The 16215-nt window shown below is 49.7% G+C and overlaps 1 protein-coding gene across 1 annotated transcript; it reads left to right on the top strand.

The window, feature by feature from the left end:
- Positions 1-1407: 1407 nt before the first annotated feature.
- LOC122371353 lies at positions 1408-14535 on the top strand. The gene is made up of 5 exons (XM_043347614.1): positions 1408-2106; positions 8842-9017; positions 9442-11199; positions 11578-11700; positions 12563-14535. Exons 1-5 carry the CDS (start codon positions 2038-2040, stop codon positions 13236-13238), a joined length of 2802 nt encoding a protein of 933 aa, XP_043203549.1. The 5' UTR covers positions 1408-2037; the 3' UTR covers positions 13239-14535.
- The last annotated feature ends 1680 nt before the right edge of the window (positions 14536-16215 follow it).

The raw sequence follows: 16215 nt of genomic DNA, 5'->3' as shown, positions 1-16215 counted from the left end.
GTTTAGGCAATAATCTCCGCATTATTGCGATCAGGGTGGCAGAGTAGATAGATTTTCGGTGACTCCGACTCCGACTCAGGCTCCCAAAAATCAGTTCCCGACGACTCCGACTCAGACCAGAACTGCCCATGTTCCGAGTTCGATTCCGACTCCGGCCAGAGCTGTCGACTCCGACCGACTCAGACTCCGCAGCCCTGATGGTGATTGTTATCTGGATTACCGACCCGAGGGGGCTCCGCCACAGTCTTGTGGTTGGGAGCCCCGACCCAAAAATGTACGAATTTATACACTAGGCGGCATTACAGAAGCCTGATTATTAGGAGAGGCGGGGGCGTAAAACGCTACAAGGACTATATGGCCTTTCAAGAATCGAACCCAAACTTCCTCAAACGAACTTCTACACACTTCGTCCAAGCGAAACGGCCTTGACCTAAATCCAAAATACCAAAGGACTGACTCGGCAGATTTACCTGGATCCGTCCCTCCGCTGGCGTTAGAGGTGACCAAAACAACACCCAATTATCGGGGTCAGATGGCGGCATGGCTCCAGAGTTCAGAACCCTTCCTGGTTCAGTGGACCTACCGAAGTGTTGTTCACAAATGTGTGCTTTGATTTTAGTTTCCTTAGGTACGAGATGAAGTGGTAGGTACGAGATGAAAATGAAGAACCACCAACCAAGTGGTGCCTAGGCTGTGGTTAGGCAGTGCTGCCTAACCAACCTCTACCACCACCGCCTACCACGCCCAACACCAATCTCAATACCCTCCCTTCCACTCTAAACGACCACCATCCCTGATCCCAACCCCTTCCCAACGCCCACCCCTCTACTCTTCCCTCCCATCACCACCACCACCGCTCTCTGCCACCTCCCCCACACTCCCTTATCTATCCTCCTCTTTCTATTCTTCCCACCCCTACTCCCACCACCACCTGCCACCACTGTCTAAACGTCAACCAACTCCACTCCCACCTCCCTCCATACCCTTCCCTTCCACCCACCTCCCACCATTGCTGAACAAACCTCTACCGCCGTCCACCACTGCCTATACCACGCCCACCAGCAATCTCAACACTCTTCCTTCCACCCTGAACGACCACCATCCTTGCTCGCAGCGCCCATCCTTCCACCCTTCCCCTCTACCCACCCGCCTCCCCCTTTACCCTTTCCTTCCACTCACCCACCACTACCCAACCAGTAACCACCCTCCCACCACCACCACCGCCGCCGCCCGCGCCGTAGCGGCCGGCCGCTTTCACTACCTACCTCACCGTCGCGCCGCGCCGCCGAGCCGACTTTCTCCCTCCCCAAGCACACGAGGCACCGCCGCCACTCTGCCGCCAGTCTGAGGAGTCTGTAGGAGTCGGAGCGACCTGAATCGCTATTCCACTTTCATCACTGTGGCTCGAGCTGCTGTCGGGGAAGGCCGTGGTCTGGGCAGCGGTCCGGGCGGTGGTCTGGTGGTCCGGCGGACGGTCGACGTGTGTTTTTTAGTGTGTTTTGTGTGTGTGGAGAGACGGCGTGAGACGAGGAGAAAGACGACGAGAGAGACGTGGAGAGACGGTGAGAGACGGTGTGAAAGACGGCGTAAGACGGTGTGAAAGACGGTGCTGTGATTGTGTGAGACGAGAAACCGAAACAGAAGCGAAGCCAGAAGGATAACGAAAACAGACGTGAGACGAAGACGGACACCAAGGAAAAGTGTTGACAGTGACGGAGACGGAAACAGAGAAAGAATAAGGAGGCGTTGATCGTGACGGAAACAACAGCGATAAGACGGAAACGGAGCCAGTAGCTGAAGGGATATTGGTCTTTTTGGAGTGGTAGCGAAGGCAACGGGAGTGTCTAAAAAGACTATCAGCATCAGCTCCATCTCCTGTGTAAATCAGTGGTGTCAGTGTCTCACCTGTGACACAGCGGTGTCAAATACAAGCTGTGTCAGTGTCAGAGCTTTGAAACAAACATCAACGGTGTCAAAAGTCAACCCGTCGTGTTAGAAATGGTCGCCTACGTTCGAGCAGTGAGCGAGCTGAGTTGAATGCTAAGAAATCACGTGGCACAGAGGAGCATCATGCGGCCAAGTCACGTGACCGTCCTGCTGATAGTGGTAAGTCTGTATGTGTAGGATCTTCCAAGTCACGTGACAGTTATGCGTGACCGTGATGCCGCATGTGTTTTGAACCACGTGGTATTGTTTTGAGACCTATTTCTGAACGTTGTTGTGACAGATGGATTTGTAGTAAAGAGCCGAATAGACAGGATTGTCTTATGCTGTAGAATAGCCGGCAATCGGTATCGTATCCTCGTACCCTAATCAAACTAAGCTCGTATCGCACTCGTACCTTTAATTTTATAATTTTCATAGCCTTTTGTAGCTAGCATAACGCACTTATTATGACTTCCTTTAGGTATAAAATCCTGCAATTGCAGAGTTGCCAGATACGATGGCAGCGATATCAGGTGTTGCCAGACCGGCTGGAAGGGTCGGCTTTGAACTGGTGAGTCCGGTTTTGCTTAGTTTCACTTTCGATATAGGCAAATACGACAGGACAGGATCGCGTGGTGGTACTTTCAGTAGAGCTTGGTAGAAACCACTGCAGGTGAAAATTTAAATAGATAACATCGAGAGGCAGCCAGTAACAGCACAGCAAAACCAATGGTTGGCACTTTCGGTTAGAAACTGGCCCTTCCTTGGAGACACTTTCAATATGAGCAGTTCAGCAAATTTCTCGAGACCAGCTTCAGTCGGCGCAGAACCGGTTAGTTACCTGGTTACATTTACAATGGATAATTGAAGCAGGTCACTTTCGATTGAATATATAGTGGGTCACTTAGTGACATAAGTCACCGGGTGGCTAGAGAAAATTAGTAGCGATTGTCTCGGGAGATATGTATAATCTGAAGTGATAGCAAATTCTAAGTTAAACGGTGTGAGGAATATCATCATGATGGTAATCAGCATATTTTAGTTGATGCCCGACGGAGCTCTCAACTAAATCAGAATACAAATGACCAAATTACCATTTCGGGATTCCTAATTTTGTCATTTACATTTTGATTGTATTGAGGACATGATTCACTAAAATATGCCAAAATGTAATTGCTGTTATCATTCTACTGAAGATAATGGAAAGGATGTTGCTCTAACGTTATCATGTGACAGGTGCTAGAGATAATGTTACATCACGCCTAAGCCTGCTCACGCTCGCTCGCGCCATTTCAGCCGTGTTTTGAACTCACGAGCTCACGTGCCAGCGTGTAGGAGGGGTGGGGGTGGGACCATACCAAGCCACGATCTCTATAGCACGTGTCTCGTGCCAGATGGCAGCGTAATTGTCTGTGTAGGGGAGGGGATAGGGGGCAGGGTGAAAAACATGCCTGAGTCACCAAGTTACGTGCCACCGCCACGTGGTTAACCAGAGGCACGTGAGGAATGTCCACGTGATAGATAAGGGAATGAGGTCGATAGCGGCACGTGACCCGTGCGCATAGGGGAAACCGAATGGGCCGTCATATGCGAAATACACAGGGTGGTGGGTAGGGTGGCGATTTTTTTGCAAAGTACACGGAATCACCGCTCCTAGCCTCGATTCTGATGCATTTTTTCATGCTGATTCCGAATCTGTCGAGAAAAATGAAAAATTCGTAAAAAATTTGACCCCTGAACGTCCTTGAAGTTTTTGGATAAAGTGAAAATATAGACGTCTCACTGCATAATCGAAAGCTGCGTTGTGTTTAGGCTGAAAAGTTTATATGATCGTGAAACATGGTCCGTTGGCGCCACAATGCCGCTAAAACCAGCAATATCACTCATTTGGTTTAGCAACAGCGTTCAATAATATCCGCACCCTTTGGGGCAATCTGCCTCTGATGGCGAGTATCGAACTAATAGTGATACGCGTCTGCCTGTAGGTGGCAGCACTGTTCCCCAAACTTCGATTCTTTGATAGGTCATTGTGATAACATTAACACGTTTTATCATCATGTTTTCCTTGCCAAAAGATACAATAACCATTAATCTGATCGTCTGAAAGAAATTTCAAGCATTAGTGTGTCATTTTTCTTTCCTAAACAATGTCTAAAATAAGGTAAAAGCAAGCAATCGGGATGAAACGGTAATAGCCCATGGTAAACACGATTACACAAGGAATCGTGTACGACAGGTTAATTTCGTTCAGTAGCATACACATGACGGGATGCACCTAGATGCTCAGGGAGCCCCACCGGCATTTGGTTTGGTCGTAAGACCCTATGACTTGATTAAACCCAGCTGCCGGCCCGCAGTGATGTCGTTGGAAGAATATACAATCGTAGACTCGAGCCGATGGCGTTGTGCGGCACTGATGTGTCACGAACCAATAAACCCTTTCATTTAACAGGTCACCGGTGAAGTATGGTTATGCACTTACTTGCCTGCCCAGCGCATTGACTCAATGGTGGCCAAAATCATGAACTGTCGGAACAATAGGCAAGATCGCGTCAGACTCTAACAACTGCACAATCTGAAGGGACCAGCTCGCTGTTTGACAGCGCACCGGAATCAATTACCGGAACATCCCGAGGATGTGTCCTTCCTCGCAGATCAGCTCGGTGCCAGGCATTAGCACATCGGCCAGTTGCTAGGCAACAGCGGGATACTGGAAAGGACAGGTGAAAAACCGACAGCGCTGCTCCTCTGCTCTGTGCCGCTGCTCGGCAGAGTGAGACACCCTCCAGTGGGCCTTCTGCATCGCTACATTTACACTTCCTCTGCGGGAATTCGCTCATTGTGGCTGGCAGTGAATCCGGTATAGTTAGGCGATAGGTCGGGTCCGCTGAAAAACAGCCAGCAAGGCCGTCTCCGACTTGGGTCGCTCTTCTCCTGAGGTCAGTGTCTGGAGCGACACGGTCTCCGCGCCGCCGCGGACGGCAGTCTCACACCACCCTCCAGACAGGCAAGGAAACGCGTAACCATAAATTAACTTCATCGCAGACATGTTTAGTGGTGGGCTTTATTGGTACGTGATACATATCAGTGCCGCACGACGCCATCGCCTCTAGATTGAGCTTGCATAATCTTCCAAAGACATTACTGCGGGTCGGCAGCTGGGCTGAAGTCAGGTCACAGGGTTTTACGACCACTTGCCGGTGGGGCTCGCCGAACATCTAGGTGCATCCCCTGCATGACACTAAACGAAATAAGCCTGTCATAAACGATTCCTTGTGTAATCGTTGCTTACATTGCTGGGGCATCGCCGTTTCACCCAGATCGTACTTTGCTTTTGGTTAGAAAAAGACTTATTTTAGACATTGTTTAGGTAAGGAAAATGACATACTGATGCTTGAAATTTCCTTCAGACGATCAGATTAATGGTTAATGTATCTTTTGGCAAGGAAGACATGATGATAAAACATGTTAATGAAACCACAATGACCTATCAAAGAATCGAAGTTTGGGGAACAGTGCTGCCACCTACAGGCAGACGCGCATCACTATTAGTTCGATACTCGCCATCAGAGGCAGATTGCCCCAAAGGGTACGGATATTATTGAACGCTGTTGCTAAACCAAATGAGTGATATTGCTGGTTTTAGCGGCATTGTGGCGCCAACGGACCATGTTTCACGCTCATATAAACTTTTCAGCCTAAACACAACGCAGCTTTCGATTATGCAGTGAGACGTCGATATTTTCACTTTATCCAAAAACTTCAAGGACGTTCAGGGGTCAAATTTTTTACGAATTTTTCATTTTTCTCGACAGATTCGGAATCAGCATGAAAAAATGCATCAGAATCGAGGCTAGGAGCGGTGATTCCGTGTACTTTGCAAAAAAATGGCCACCCTAGTGGTGGGTACAAAAATAGCCACGGTGATCATGCGCTACGGGGAAAAAGTCATGTGACTTTCTTGCTTCATTTTTTTTTTTAATGCAGCGTTTCAATTGCTTTTTCGCAGTATCCCTTGCAGTGGTAAATTGTACGTCGAAATCGCAAATAGTTGTAGGCATATTCCTACGCAAATCAAAATTAGGTATCTTGCCTTGCTGAGCATACGGGGAAAGTATGTAAATGATAACCGTCCATTACTAAAGCAAAAAAACTGACGTTTCTGTCGCAAGAAGACACTAAGGTTAGGGTTCATAACTATTTTAACTATAACGTTTATAACTATTTATAACTATTATAACACTGTTAAGGTTTATAACTATTCACAGTAGACTCTGCGATTTCCATTTTTAGGCAGACACTGGCGAAGTTGATCGGTAGAAAACTGGATCACTGGACACTCTGCCAAGCAAATGGAAACAAAAAAGAAACTAGAAATCAGTTCTGCCAAGTCACACTGCCAAACTTTCTCTGACTTGGCAAACATGCAGCATGGACCTTTTCGCCGCTTTGAACCCGTTATTTACTAGCCACCGCTCTCCATTATTTGAAACGAAGGCCTTTTCACACGAGAAACAATTATTTTTAAAACAAATTCATGTGTGCAAAAGTCACACAATGAGACGTTCCAAGCTTGTCAGACGCATCATGCAAGCATACCTTTATTGACAATATAATAAGTTCGGCTGCATCGGCCGAAATCAATTCCACATCAACCCATGTAACATTTCATGACAACAAACCATGATAATATTACTTGAGATGAAATATAAACAAAGGCATCCCCTGATACAAACAAACATCATCTCACTGGGTCAAGGTCACATATCGAGACCAAGACAGCCACTACGGTCACCGTACGAACCGGTTTTCACCGGTTTCTCCGGTCAACGCTCGCCATCTCGTGCGAAGGAAAGTAAGCCACCTCCGCAGTAAAAGTTCAACAATCTTACTCTGATATTCTCACGTGCGAGCTCCCGCGCTACCGGTCTGGCTGATTTCTCAGTGAGTTGTGATGTTGTCTTGTCATACACGGGGGTGTTATACATAATGCTGAGTTCAATTGCCTTATTTTATAAATCGATACTGTATCTTATGCTGCTTCATGGCAGAGTTTACTTGCAGAAAGTTGCTTATACCTAAGCCAGCGATTTAGCAGATTAAACATCCAATGAGCAAGCAACAATAACCCGCGCACCGACGGGGGTCTGCGCCAACTTCGCACCGACGGGGGGGGGGGGCGGATGACCGCCCCCCCCCTGAGATCTCGAGAACGAAGGAAGATAGCGACAAGCGGTAAACGGCATCGGATACGCACGGTCAAGATCTACAATTTTTACTAAGGTCATTTTCAGGTCAGGTCAAAGATGACGTCACAGGGGTCGAAAAAGTCAAAATGGCGGCGCTAGATATGGAGAGAGTTTTTCTCGAATAACTTTCGAATTAGTCAAGATAGGAACAAACAAAGGGCATCATCGTGATCCTCTTGTTAATCCGCATCGAATGATATACATGTTGACCTCGAAAGGTCAAGGTCAAAGGTTGACCTCAGGTCACGTGACCTCGAGGTCATCATGTATATCATTCGATGCGTCTTGACGAGCTGAACACAATGAGACCATCCACGCGGCTGTATCTTGTTCCTGTACGGAGTTATTGGCCAAAACCCTTTGGTGACCTTTGATGACGTCACATGACCTCACAGCTGCCCAACAGCAAAACAGACCTCAAGGTAGTGAAGGTTGATCGTATATGAAGTCATGTATGGTATATGGGGCCATTCCGACCCGTTTTAGTGGTAAAAACAGGGAGTTGATTTTCCCCCATTGACTTATAATGGGGAGGTCGCGAAATTGACCTGACCTTAGGTCACCGATATCAAAATTCCGAGATATACAAATTGTAGCTACTAATGACCTAATAACCTCCTGCGACTTTCAAAGGCCTCCGACATCTACTGTAGCTCTGGCACGGTGACAAAGTTGCAAAAAAGTGACTTGAGGTTGGGTCATTCAAAGTGGCCTGGTGACCTGACCAAGGTAGGAGGTTCAAACTTGCACACCATGTGTAAAATTGATGAGGGAATAGTCGTACCAAATTTCGCGGCGTTTTCCCGCTATTTGCGAAAAACCTCAGGGGAGGGGCGGATATCCGCCCCCCCCGTCGGTGCGCGGGATAACATGTCAGGACCCTCCTCTCCCTTTCACCTGGCTCTGAACTTGTTTCGGAGCCGTTAAATAACTTATTCATGTTAACCTCTTTGACCTGAGTTTTTCCTGATACGTCAGGCTCATGTTCTCATGAGAAAGTAGCAAGCTGTCTTCTGAAAAGACCAGCGCAGAACCAACATGTCAGGCAGGCGTTCAATGTTGATTGTCGTCGCCCCCGTGACCTCGATCACGTGACACCCACAACCCACGTGACCCTGATGACGACACGCACCACGTGTCTTCGCACAATGCCTGTGTAACAGTATGCAAATGACGTTATTTGTACATCAGCTAGTGTCGTGTTAAGGACTTTGCCGCTCTAGTCTTTTATGTAGTCTAGGATGTAGGCCCTAGCGGATCCAGGAAGAGGATTTGAGACACTGCGAGGGGGGGGGACATACTGTCCAAAAAGTTTCTTCAATTTACTTCTGGGATTTCGCTGCCTCCTGATTTGTTGTGTAGTTCAAAACAACCGTTTTCTAGTAAAAAATGTTTAGTTTTCTTTATAGGCGAGTAAACCTAAAAATTGTGTCAATTTCGGGCACTCCGGGAACGGCAAATGCCCCTATTGCCCCCTCCCTGAAATCGCCAGTGGCAGTAGATCTAAGGGGGGGGGGGGCATCGAACCGTGGACGTTTCCGGATGGTGCTCAGTCAAATTAAGAAAATACTTGACACTTCGAATGAATTTATGTACCTTACAGAAAATGTAACGAGAAAACGTCATTCATTCGTTTGCTGACAGTACGTCATTTCTCCTCCCCCAGGTAACATCATATGTGGCAGCAGATTTAGCAGAAGAAATAGTCGACTTATCTCAATGTCGTGACTCGAATCGACTCGGCAAGTCCCTCCAACATGTCGAACCCCCGGCGAGTTGTCTCAGAAGGCCTGGAGGTACGGGTACTACGTGGTGTGACACGCCCGGCGCCGACTACCCCTGGTGAGAGGCTATGCGCGCCGGCAGGCGTGTCAAACCGCGGCTTAGAAAATAGTGACCGAAAAACAGCGACGGGAAAACAGCGACCTACTCACAATTGACAGTGTCTAATTCTATAGCGACTCTCAAAACAGCGACTCACGGACTTGAGCGATTCTTTAAAAGGGCGACGGGTTGTAGAGCGACAGCGTAAAATAGTGACCGTCGGTATTTTTTCCTTTATATAGCGAAACAGCGACGTGTTGCAAAGCGACCGCGGAAAAATTTCGAATATCATTCAGGTTCAGGTATTCGTATGTCATATTACGACACTTTGCCTTACACCCCTCGATGACCTCGTGACACCACACTACTCCCACCACTGACCCTGTCACCCCACCACCGAAATTGTGGTCTTGACATTGACCTGTGACCTCTCTCGTTCCAGGCAGGCGATTCGGGCATATCTACGCCGTTCCAGTGATGACGTCACACGCCGTACCGGTCAACTCGATCCCACGGACATCGAAAAACTCCTCAACAAATATGGCGTCTCCAAATCACCGAGCGTCGTCAAACGCCTCAGGCGCTCCGCTGACGTCACTAGTGATGCCCGTGACGTCACTCGCCAACAGCTGGTGCGCGAGGCAGGCCGTGTGACGTCACGGGGCTCCGCGACGACGGTGACAGAAGCGACGAACTTTGAGTTGGATGGGGAGCCAAAAGATGGCAGCACCAGTGACAAACATGGCGGAACGAAGACGAAGCGAATAAACGACAAGAATCTGACCGAGGAGGATGAGTTGGTGCTTTTGTTGACGTATTTTTCTAACCCGAACAGTATTATTTTCACTGAAAGCGTCCTGCAGGGTCTGATGATGATGAGAGAGGCCTCTGAAGGCGACGAAGAACAGTGGATTGAGAAAGAAGGGTCGGAGTCTGAGATGAAAGTTCAGGGAGAGAGTGTGATAAGCGAAACTCAGCAGGGCGACGACAAAGCCAGTGGGGAGCATCTGACACAAGCTAGGCCAGGTGGAATAGAAGGAGATGTTGCACTAGAGGGAACGCCCGAAGTGCAAAACGCTACTTCGAACGAACAGCATGGTGTTGATCAGACACTTGAATCAAAGGAAGATTCAGTGAGTGAAAATCTCGTCAACACTGAAACACTGGAACCCTACGAAATCCCATCTTTGACGCCCACCTCTACACCCGTGACCACTACTCAACAAGACTCGTCTCGTCAGCCAGACTCGTCAGCCACATCTTCTTCCGACTCCCCAACCGCACCCTCTCCTTCAGCTGTTCTCTCGGCCGCTTCCCCTACCGTTTCGCCGCCTCCTTCCACTATCCCAGCCACATCGCTCTTCCCCGATGTCCACAGTCGCCGCCCCTCTCCTCTACGACATCCCATCCACGCTGAATCCCCTCCATATGGAGATCTTCCGATGGCATCTTCCTCCTCAGACATCTCTTCACCAGGCATCCGCACTGGAGCACAAGTCTTGCAACAGATACAAACTGGCGAAGACATCCTCGCGGAGTTTTCTGATCGCGAGACGTCAAGACCTTCAACCTCAGGAGGTGCTTCGCAAGATAAGTGGTCTTGGAGTCATCAGGGAAGCCACGTGAACTCGCAGACTCCTGAACAAGCTACATGGGATGATGACACGTGGACTGATGATGCGCACACCTCCTGGGGGACGAAGACAGATGGCCATGACTCCTGGGGGGATGAGCACTTCCCTCCGGAAGTCCAGTACTATCGCCCAACAAGGCCTCCTCCCGTTGAGGCAGATCCCGTTGATGCTTTCCAGTGGGTGGATTCCCCTACCCCAGAATGGCGTCCTATGCGACCTTCTCCTCAGGCCGAGTCTTTAGTGGTTCTCCCTCCAGAGAAGGGTGATCAGAAGAAGGACAGACCAGAAAGGGTCCCTGTTAGAGGTGGTGGGAACTCGGGAGGTGACGGAGGCATGTATGAAGCTGAGCGGATTGTCGTTGGCAGCAAAAGGCGACCGACGACAAGGAGACCAGAAACTGTCGCCAGCCTGGCGGAAGAATTGGAGTTTATCGAAGAAACCGTATACACTGAGCCCATCTACCGGCCGAACGGGGAAGCTGAAGTGTCACCGACGGCCGCCATGACGCCGACGACGACAGAGGCGCCGATGACGTCATCAGGGACGACTGCGGACCCATATGTTATGTAAGTTGATTAGGACGTTGATATAAGCAAGGCAAGACAACGTCCAGCTTGTTGCTCCGAGCGGGTAATGTTTATCAATTGAGTTTCGCAATATTTGACTGTTGAACTGATTTCCTTTACCATATGAGGTTCATTATTATTAAGCTGAACAGGACACGCTACGAGATAACGTCAGCCATTTGGGCTCCGTGATCATTTTCCTGACTTCCTACGGCCACTAAGTCATGTGTATTATTGAAGTGTCCGACGTCCCCACAGCCCATAAAACGCACCATCGTGTAGCCTTCCCCGCCCCATATCCCCAGACTCCATGAGCTCACCTGACATTTTTCTTCTTATTCTGCGCACCACCGACACTAACCATCTCTCCGTCCCCAGGTCCGCCTGTGACGTATCAGTGGAGGTGCGATCACCCTACTACGCCATGAACACGCAGAACGTGTGGAAGATGCTGATCAACATCCCGCCGTTCGAGACCTACATCCACATGGAGCACTGTGTGTAAGTTGGAGGCGAGGTGGGAGAAGATGTTGTAGGGTGAGCTAGGTAGTGTTTAAGGAAATCTTGATGAGGATGTGGCAGGGTCCCCATGGGGCACTGTGTGCAAGTTGAAGAAGAGGTAAGAGAGGCAGTTGTAACTAGGAGCTGGGAAGGAATGCTAGAGGATAAATTTATGCTGGAAGAGGGTTGGAAGAAGGTAGGGATTAAGACCCTTGGCTTTGCAGGTAGATGACAGGGGGAGGGCGCCTGGCAGGTTGCAGGAATGTTAGTATGTCTAGGGGCATGTTGCGAGGGAATGTTGCAGGATGTCTTGGAGGGAGGTAAGGAAGGGCATTGGGACGTTGGGGCCCCCTTCTCACAATATCGAGCACGTGTTCCACAGCTGACGACCCATCAACGCTTAAACGCCTTCAGACAATGACAAACTCCTTCTTCCCCTCACGACGTCCAACACGAGCTCGCATATCTCGCTACGACGCCCATTGCAAAGTCGTTGACCCCCAACCCCAGCACTGACCTTCAACCCCTCTCACCAACACTGCCGACCCTGCGACACCAGCTCTAACCCCATTCTATCTCCCCTCCCACAGTGTCGAACATGAACAAGGACGCTGACCGTCACTAACCAAATTGGTGGTGCCCCTCCCACTGTCCTAGGCGCTTCTCTCCCCCACAACACTCGCCACTTGGCGCTTACCCTACCCTAATGACCTCCCCTTCTCCCTCTCCCACAGTAAGGAACACAAACAAGGACGCTGACCGTCACTAACCTAAGTGGTGGATCCCCTCCCTTCCCCGTAGCTCTCTCGCCGCTTGGCGCTTACCCCTCCCTCACTGACTTCCCCCTTTCCCTCTCCCACAGTGTGGAACACGAACAGGGACGCTGCGCGGCCGGCTGTCGCTGTACCCAACGTCACAGCATTCGCACCATGCCCGTATACGTCCGGGATTCAGACGGATGTGATCGAATCTACATGGATAAGTTCCTGTTTCCGTCGCACTGTGATTGTATGTGTTTGCCGACGCATCACGTGTTGTTTAATTTGACGAGACCTGCGCCCACCACGCCAGTGAGGCCTAGTGGGGAAAATGGTAGCTCAACGTTTACGCAAAATGTGGGAGGTGGTAGCGTTGAAGCGGAAAGCACGAGCGAGTCGGTGTATCCTAGTGGGGGTAGCGCAAACTACACGTTTCCACCACGGTACACAGATGGCGCTAGTGCCGAGGCGTTAAAGGCAGCTGGATTCGCGGCGAGAGTAGTTACAGCTGCGCCAACTTTGTCGCCAAGTTCCCGACGTGCGCCGGGATCGTCTTTTCGCACTCCTCCACCAAGAAGACCAGTGGTACCAGCGGATTCGTTAGTTCGTTCTCATCGGAACAAGAACAGAGGCCCAGCGTTCTCGTTGCCAATGCGCCAACGAACGTCTCAAAATGGTGTGACGCGTCGTAATGGTCGCGCTAATGATATTCAGAGTGAGGATGGCATTGCGGAGCGAATGCCGCCACCTCTGCCGAGACGTCAGAGGCTATTGAAATAATGCTACAGTGTTTTACCTTCTTCCGAGGGCAATGATAATTCAGATTCGCTTGCTGACCGGGGAAAGCTATTCAGCTTGGGGTCTAAGGGGCTTCTAGTCTCTAAATGACGCTAAGTTAATGCCGAACTGGAAAATTTAATTCCTCCCAAGTTTCTTATTGGAAGTCCCAATGGTCTGAACGATAACCTAATTAGGTACCAGGCGCCCGCTATTTTCAAAAGAGCACGGACCTACCACCTACTGTCTCGCTGCGCCCAGCTTGCCAGCTTGAACCGAAGTCAAATGCGTCGCAAATAGATGGGGTTGCTGTTCGCTCCTCTCGGGCCAAATGCAGCCCTCATGTCACTTGTCACGTGACATGCTATTTTCGAATGCCTCAAAATTGCACTCTTATCCAAGTCCGAGTGTTAAAGTTTGAACCAAATAAAGAGGTCTAAAAAACATTGTTTCGTTGGCCCCTAACCCCTAGCAAACAAACAACAAATAACTGGCTAAACACACAACCATACGATATAGTTCGACTGACTTACATAACCATGCGACCATACATCGAGTGAACACAACCACGCGACAATAAAATCGATTGACTTAGCAACATTATTAGGGACTGCATAGGTCCTTGTAAAGAGAGTATTGAGTATTGCGAGATGATTCGCTTTTTGGAGGTCTGTGAGCTGTATGAAGTATGAACCGACACCGAACTTGTGTGTGGTAATTGCTAACAGGTGTAAACCCACGAATGACGTATCCACTGCGTGGAAAATTATAGGCATGTGACAGCCGATCTTAAGTTGACAGTGTGTTCCGTGAATGCTGCAATTCAACGTTGCAAATACTTCTGTGAATGAATGAGCATAATTTGCATAACGAGTAGAAGCGGATTTTAATCAAGCATCAGCCGTAGATTTGTTCGTAATGCGTCTTTACTTTGCGAATATATTTGGGGCAGCTGTCTATAACATCCAAGCCGATGTCCTTGTAATATTCTAGCGAGTGATATTTTCACAGTGCTTGCGCGGAATGCGTCTTGAAAACTGTACGGAACAGGAAACCACCTGAGACCGAGTTAAAGCGTAGAAGTGTGTGGTAGCACTGCTGTACAGTGTTTGCCATTGGTAAGGTGCGAATAAGACCGCTGGCTGTTTGTATATAGCTGAAACTGCCTTGTTGAAGTGCCCACATCGTGATTATTTATCTCTCATGCCTGTGCAGTGGTGTTCCTTCTCAAACAACGCCTTTGCGGAGGCGGTCTAAATCGCTGCCACCATGCTATGATGTATTCGTTTCATTCTCACTTGTGTACACTCGGGGGCAGATTGATGTTCTACAACTCTTTATCCACCGGGTTCCTATGGCTCAGCATTGGCAGCAGCCGCCTGGTACCGGTAGACTGTGCCGCTTCACTTACTTGTCAAGCGGCACAGCCTACCCACCCGTATGACACCGGTCTGGGTCGGTGGCTGGAAGGTGATGTGGGCCGCCTGTGACGTCAGCGCAGCGGTGAGGGCCGAGCCCGGAGGCATGGCTCGGGTCGGCGCGGCGCGGCGGCTGGCGAGGGCTGGGGAGTGAGGTGGGGTGGGAGCACGGACCATCGCGCGGCTGAGCGAGTGTAGTTAACTTTCGCGTCTCAAGGCGCCAATTGTTCTACCTAACAATTGTGCTAAAGCAGTTGTTAAAAGGTCCTATCCCCAAGACTATCATCATACTTGCAATGCACATTACGACACACTTAAGCGTGGCAATGGGACAGCCGATAGAACTTATGTCACTCGTGCATCGAGGTGCGGAGCAATATTTTGTATAACATATTAATATTAAGGCCTTGAATCTTGATTGAGCAGATTGGTGTCTATTGTTTCGCACGGCAATCGTCCAGAGACGTGGGAACTGGGGGTTATGAGTAGTGCCGCAGCCAACGCCCCAATTTAAAGCGATTATTACTGTTGCTCTAATATGTGGTCGCATGGCCCCCAATAGCAAACCGTTCCAACTAGGAGCCAAAAAGTCGGCCACTCAGGGGGTTCGAACCGGGCTTCTCCCACCGGCCAATTCACGACACGAGCGTTCATCCACTGAGCTACCGAGAATGATCCACGTCTGCACAAAACAAAATGACATTGACCCGCTGACCGCCAGTGACAGTATTCTGACATTTGATCGCGTTTGACCGCAGCGGGTGGTCGCTGGTTTCGGCAGCTCAGTGGATACACGCTAGCGTCGTGGGGTGACCGGTTGGAGAAACCCGGTTCGAACCGTCCCAAGGTGCTCGATTTATTTGTTCCTGGATGGAACGGTTTGCTATTGGTGGCTGCGACCACACATTAGAGGAACAGTAAGAGTTGCTTTGGGACGCCGCGCTATCCAAAAACCCCAGTTCCCACGTCTCTGGACGATTGCTGTGCGAAATAATAGACACCAATGAGCTCAATCAATGCCTTAATACTTATCTGTTAAAAACAATGTAGCTCCGCAACTCGATGCACGTGTGATATAAATTCTATCGGCTGTCCCAATACCACGTTTAAGTGTGTCGTAATGTGCATGGCAAGTATGATGATCTTGTCTGTCTGGCGCTGTCTTGGGAATACGAAATTTTAACAACTGCTTTAGCACAATTGTTAGGTAGAATAATTGGCGCCTTGAGACGCGAAAGTTAACTACACTCGCTCCGCCGCGCGATGGTCCGTGCTCCCACCCCACCTCACTCCCCAGCCCTCGCCAGCCGCCGCGCCGCGCCGACCCGAGCCATGCCTCCGGGCTCGGCCCTCACCGCTGCGCTGACGTCACAGGCGGCCCACATCGCCTTCCAGCCACCGACCCAGAACGGTGGCATACGGTGTGGGTAGGCTGTGCCGCTTGACAAGTAAGTGAAGCGGCACAGTCTACCGGTACCAGGCGGCTGCTGCCAACGCTGAGCCATAGGAACCCGGTGGATAAAGAGTTGTAGAACATCAATCTGCCCCCGAGTGTACCTAAC

The sequence above is a fragment of the Amphibalanus amphitrite genome, unplaced genomic scaffold (assembly GCF_019059575.1).
Source record: "Amphibalanus amphitrite isolate SeventyFive unplaced genomic scaffold, NRLGWU_Aamphi_draft 001234F_arrow, whole genome shotgun sequence".
In the NCBI taxonomy this organism is placed as follows: domain Eukaryota; kingdom Metazoa; phylum Arthropoda; class Thecostraca; order Balanomorpha; family Balanidae; genus Amphibalanus; species Amphibalanus amphitrite.
This window is presented reverse-complemented; position numbering and strand designations above follow the sequence as displayed.

Bases quoted from the DNA above. Each gene is read 5' to 3' on its own strand.
- LOC122371353 (XM_043347614.1), top strand. From the start codon at position 2,038: ATGCTAAGAAATCACGTGGCACAGAGGAGCATCATGCGGCCAAGTCAC. The intron at 9,018-9,441 runs GTGAGAGGCTAT...CTCTCGTTCCAG, and splicing joins CCCGGCGCCGACTACCCCTG to GCAGGCGATTCGGGCATATC. The intron at 11,701-12,562 runs GTAAGTTGGAGG...CCTCTCCCACAG, and splicing joins ATCCACATGGAGCACTGTGT to TGTGGAACACGAACAGGGAC.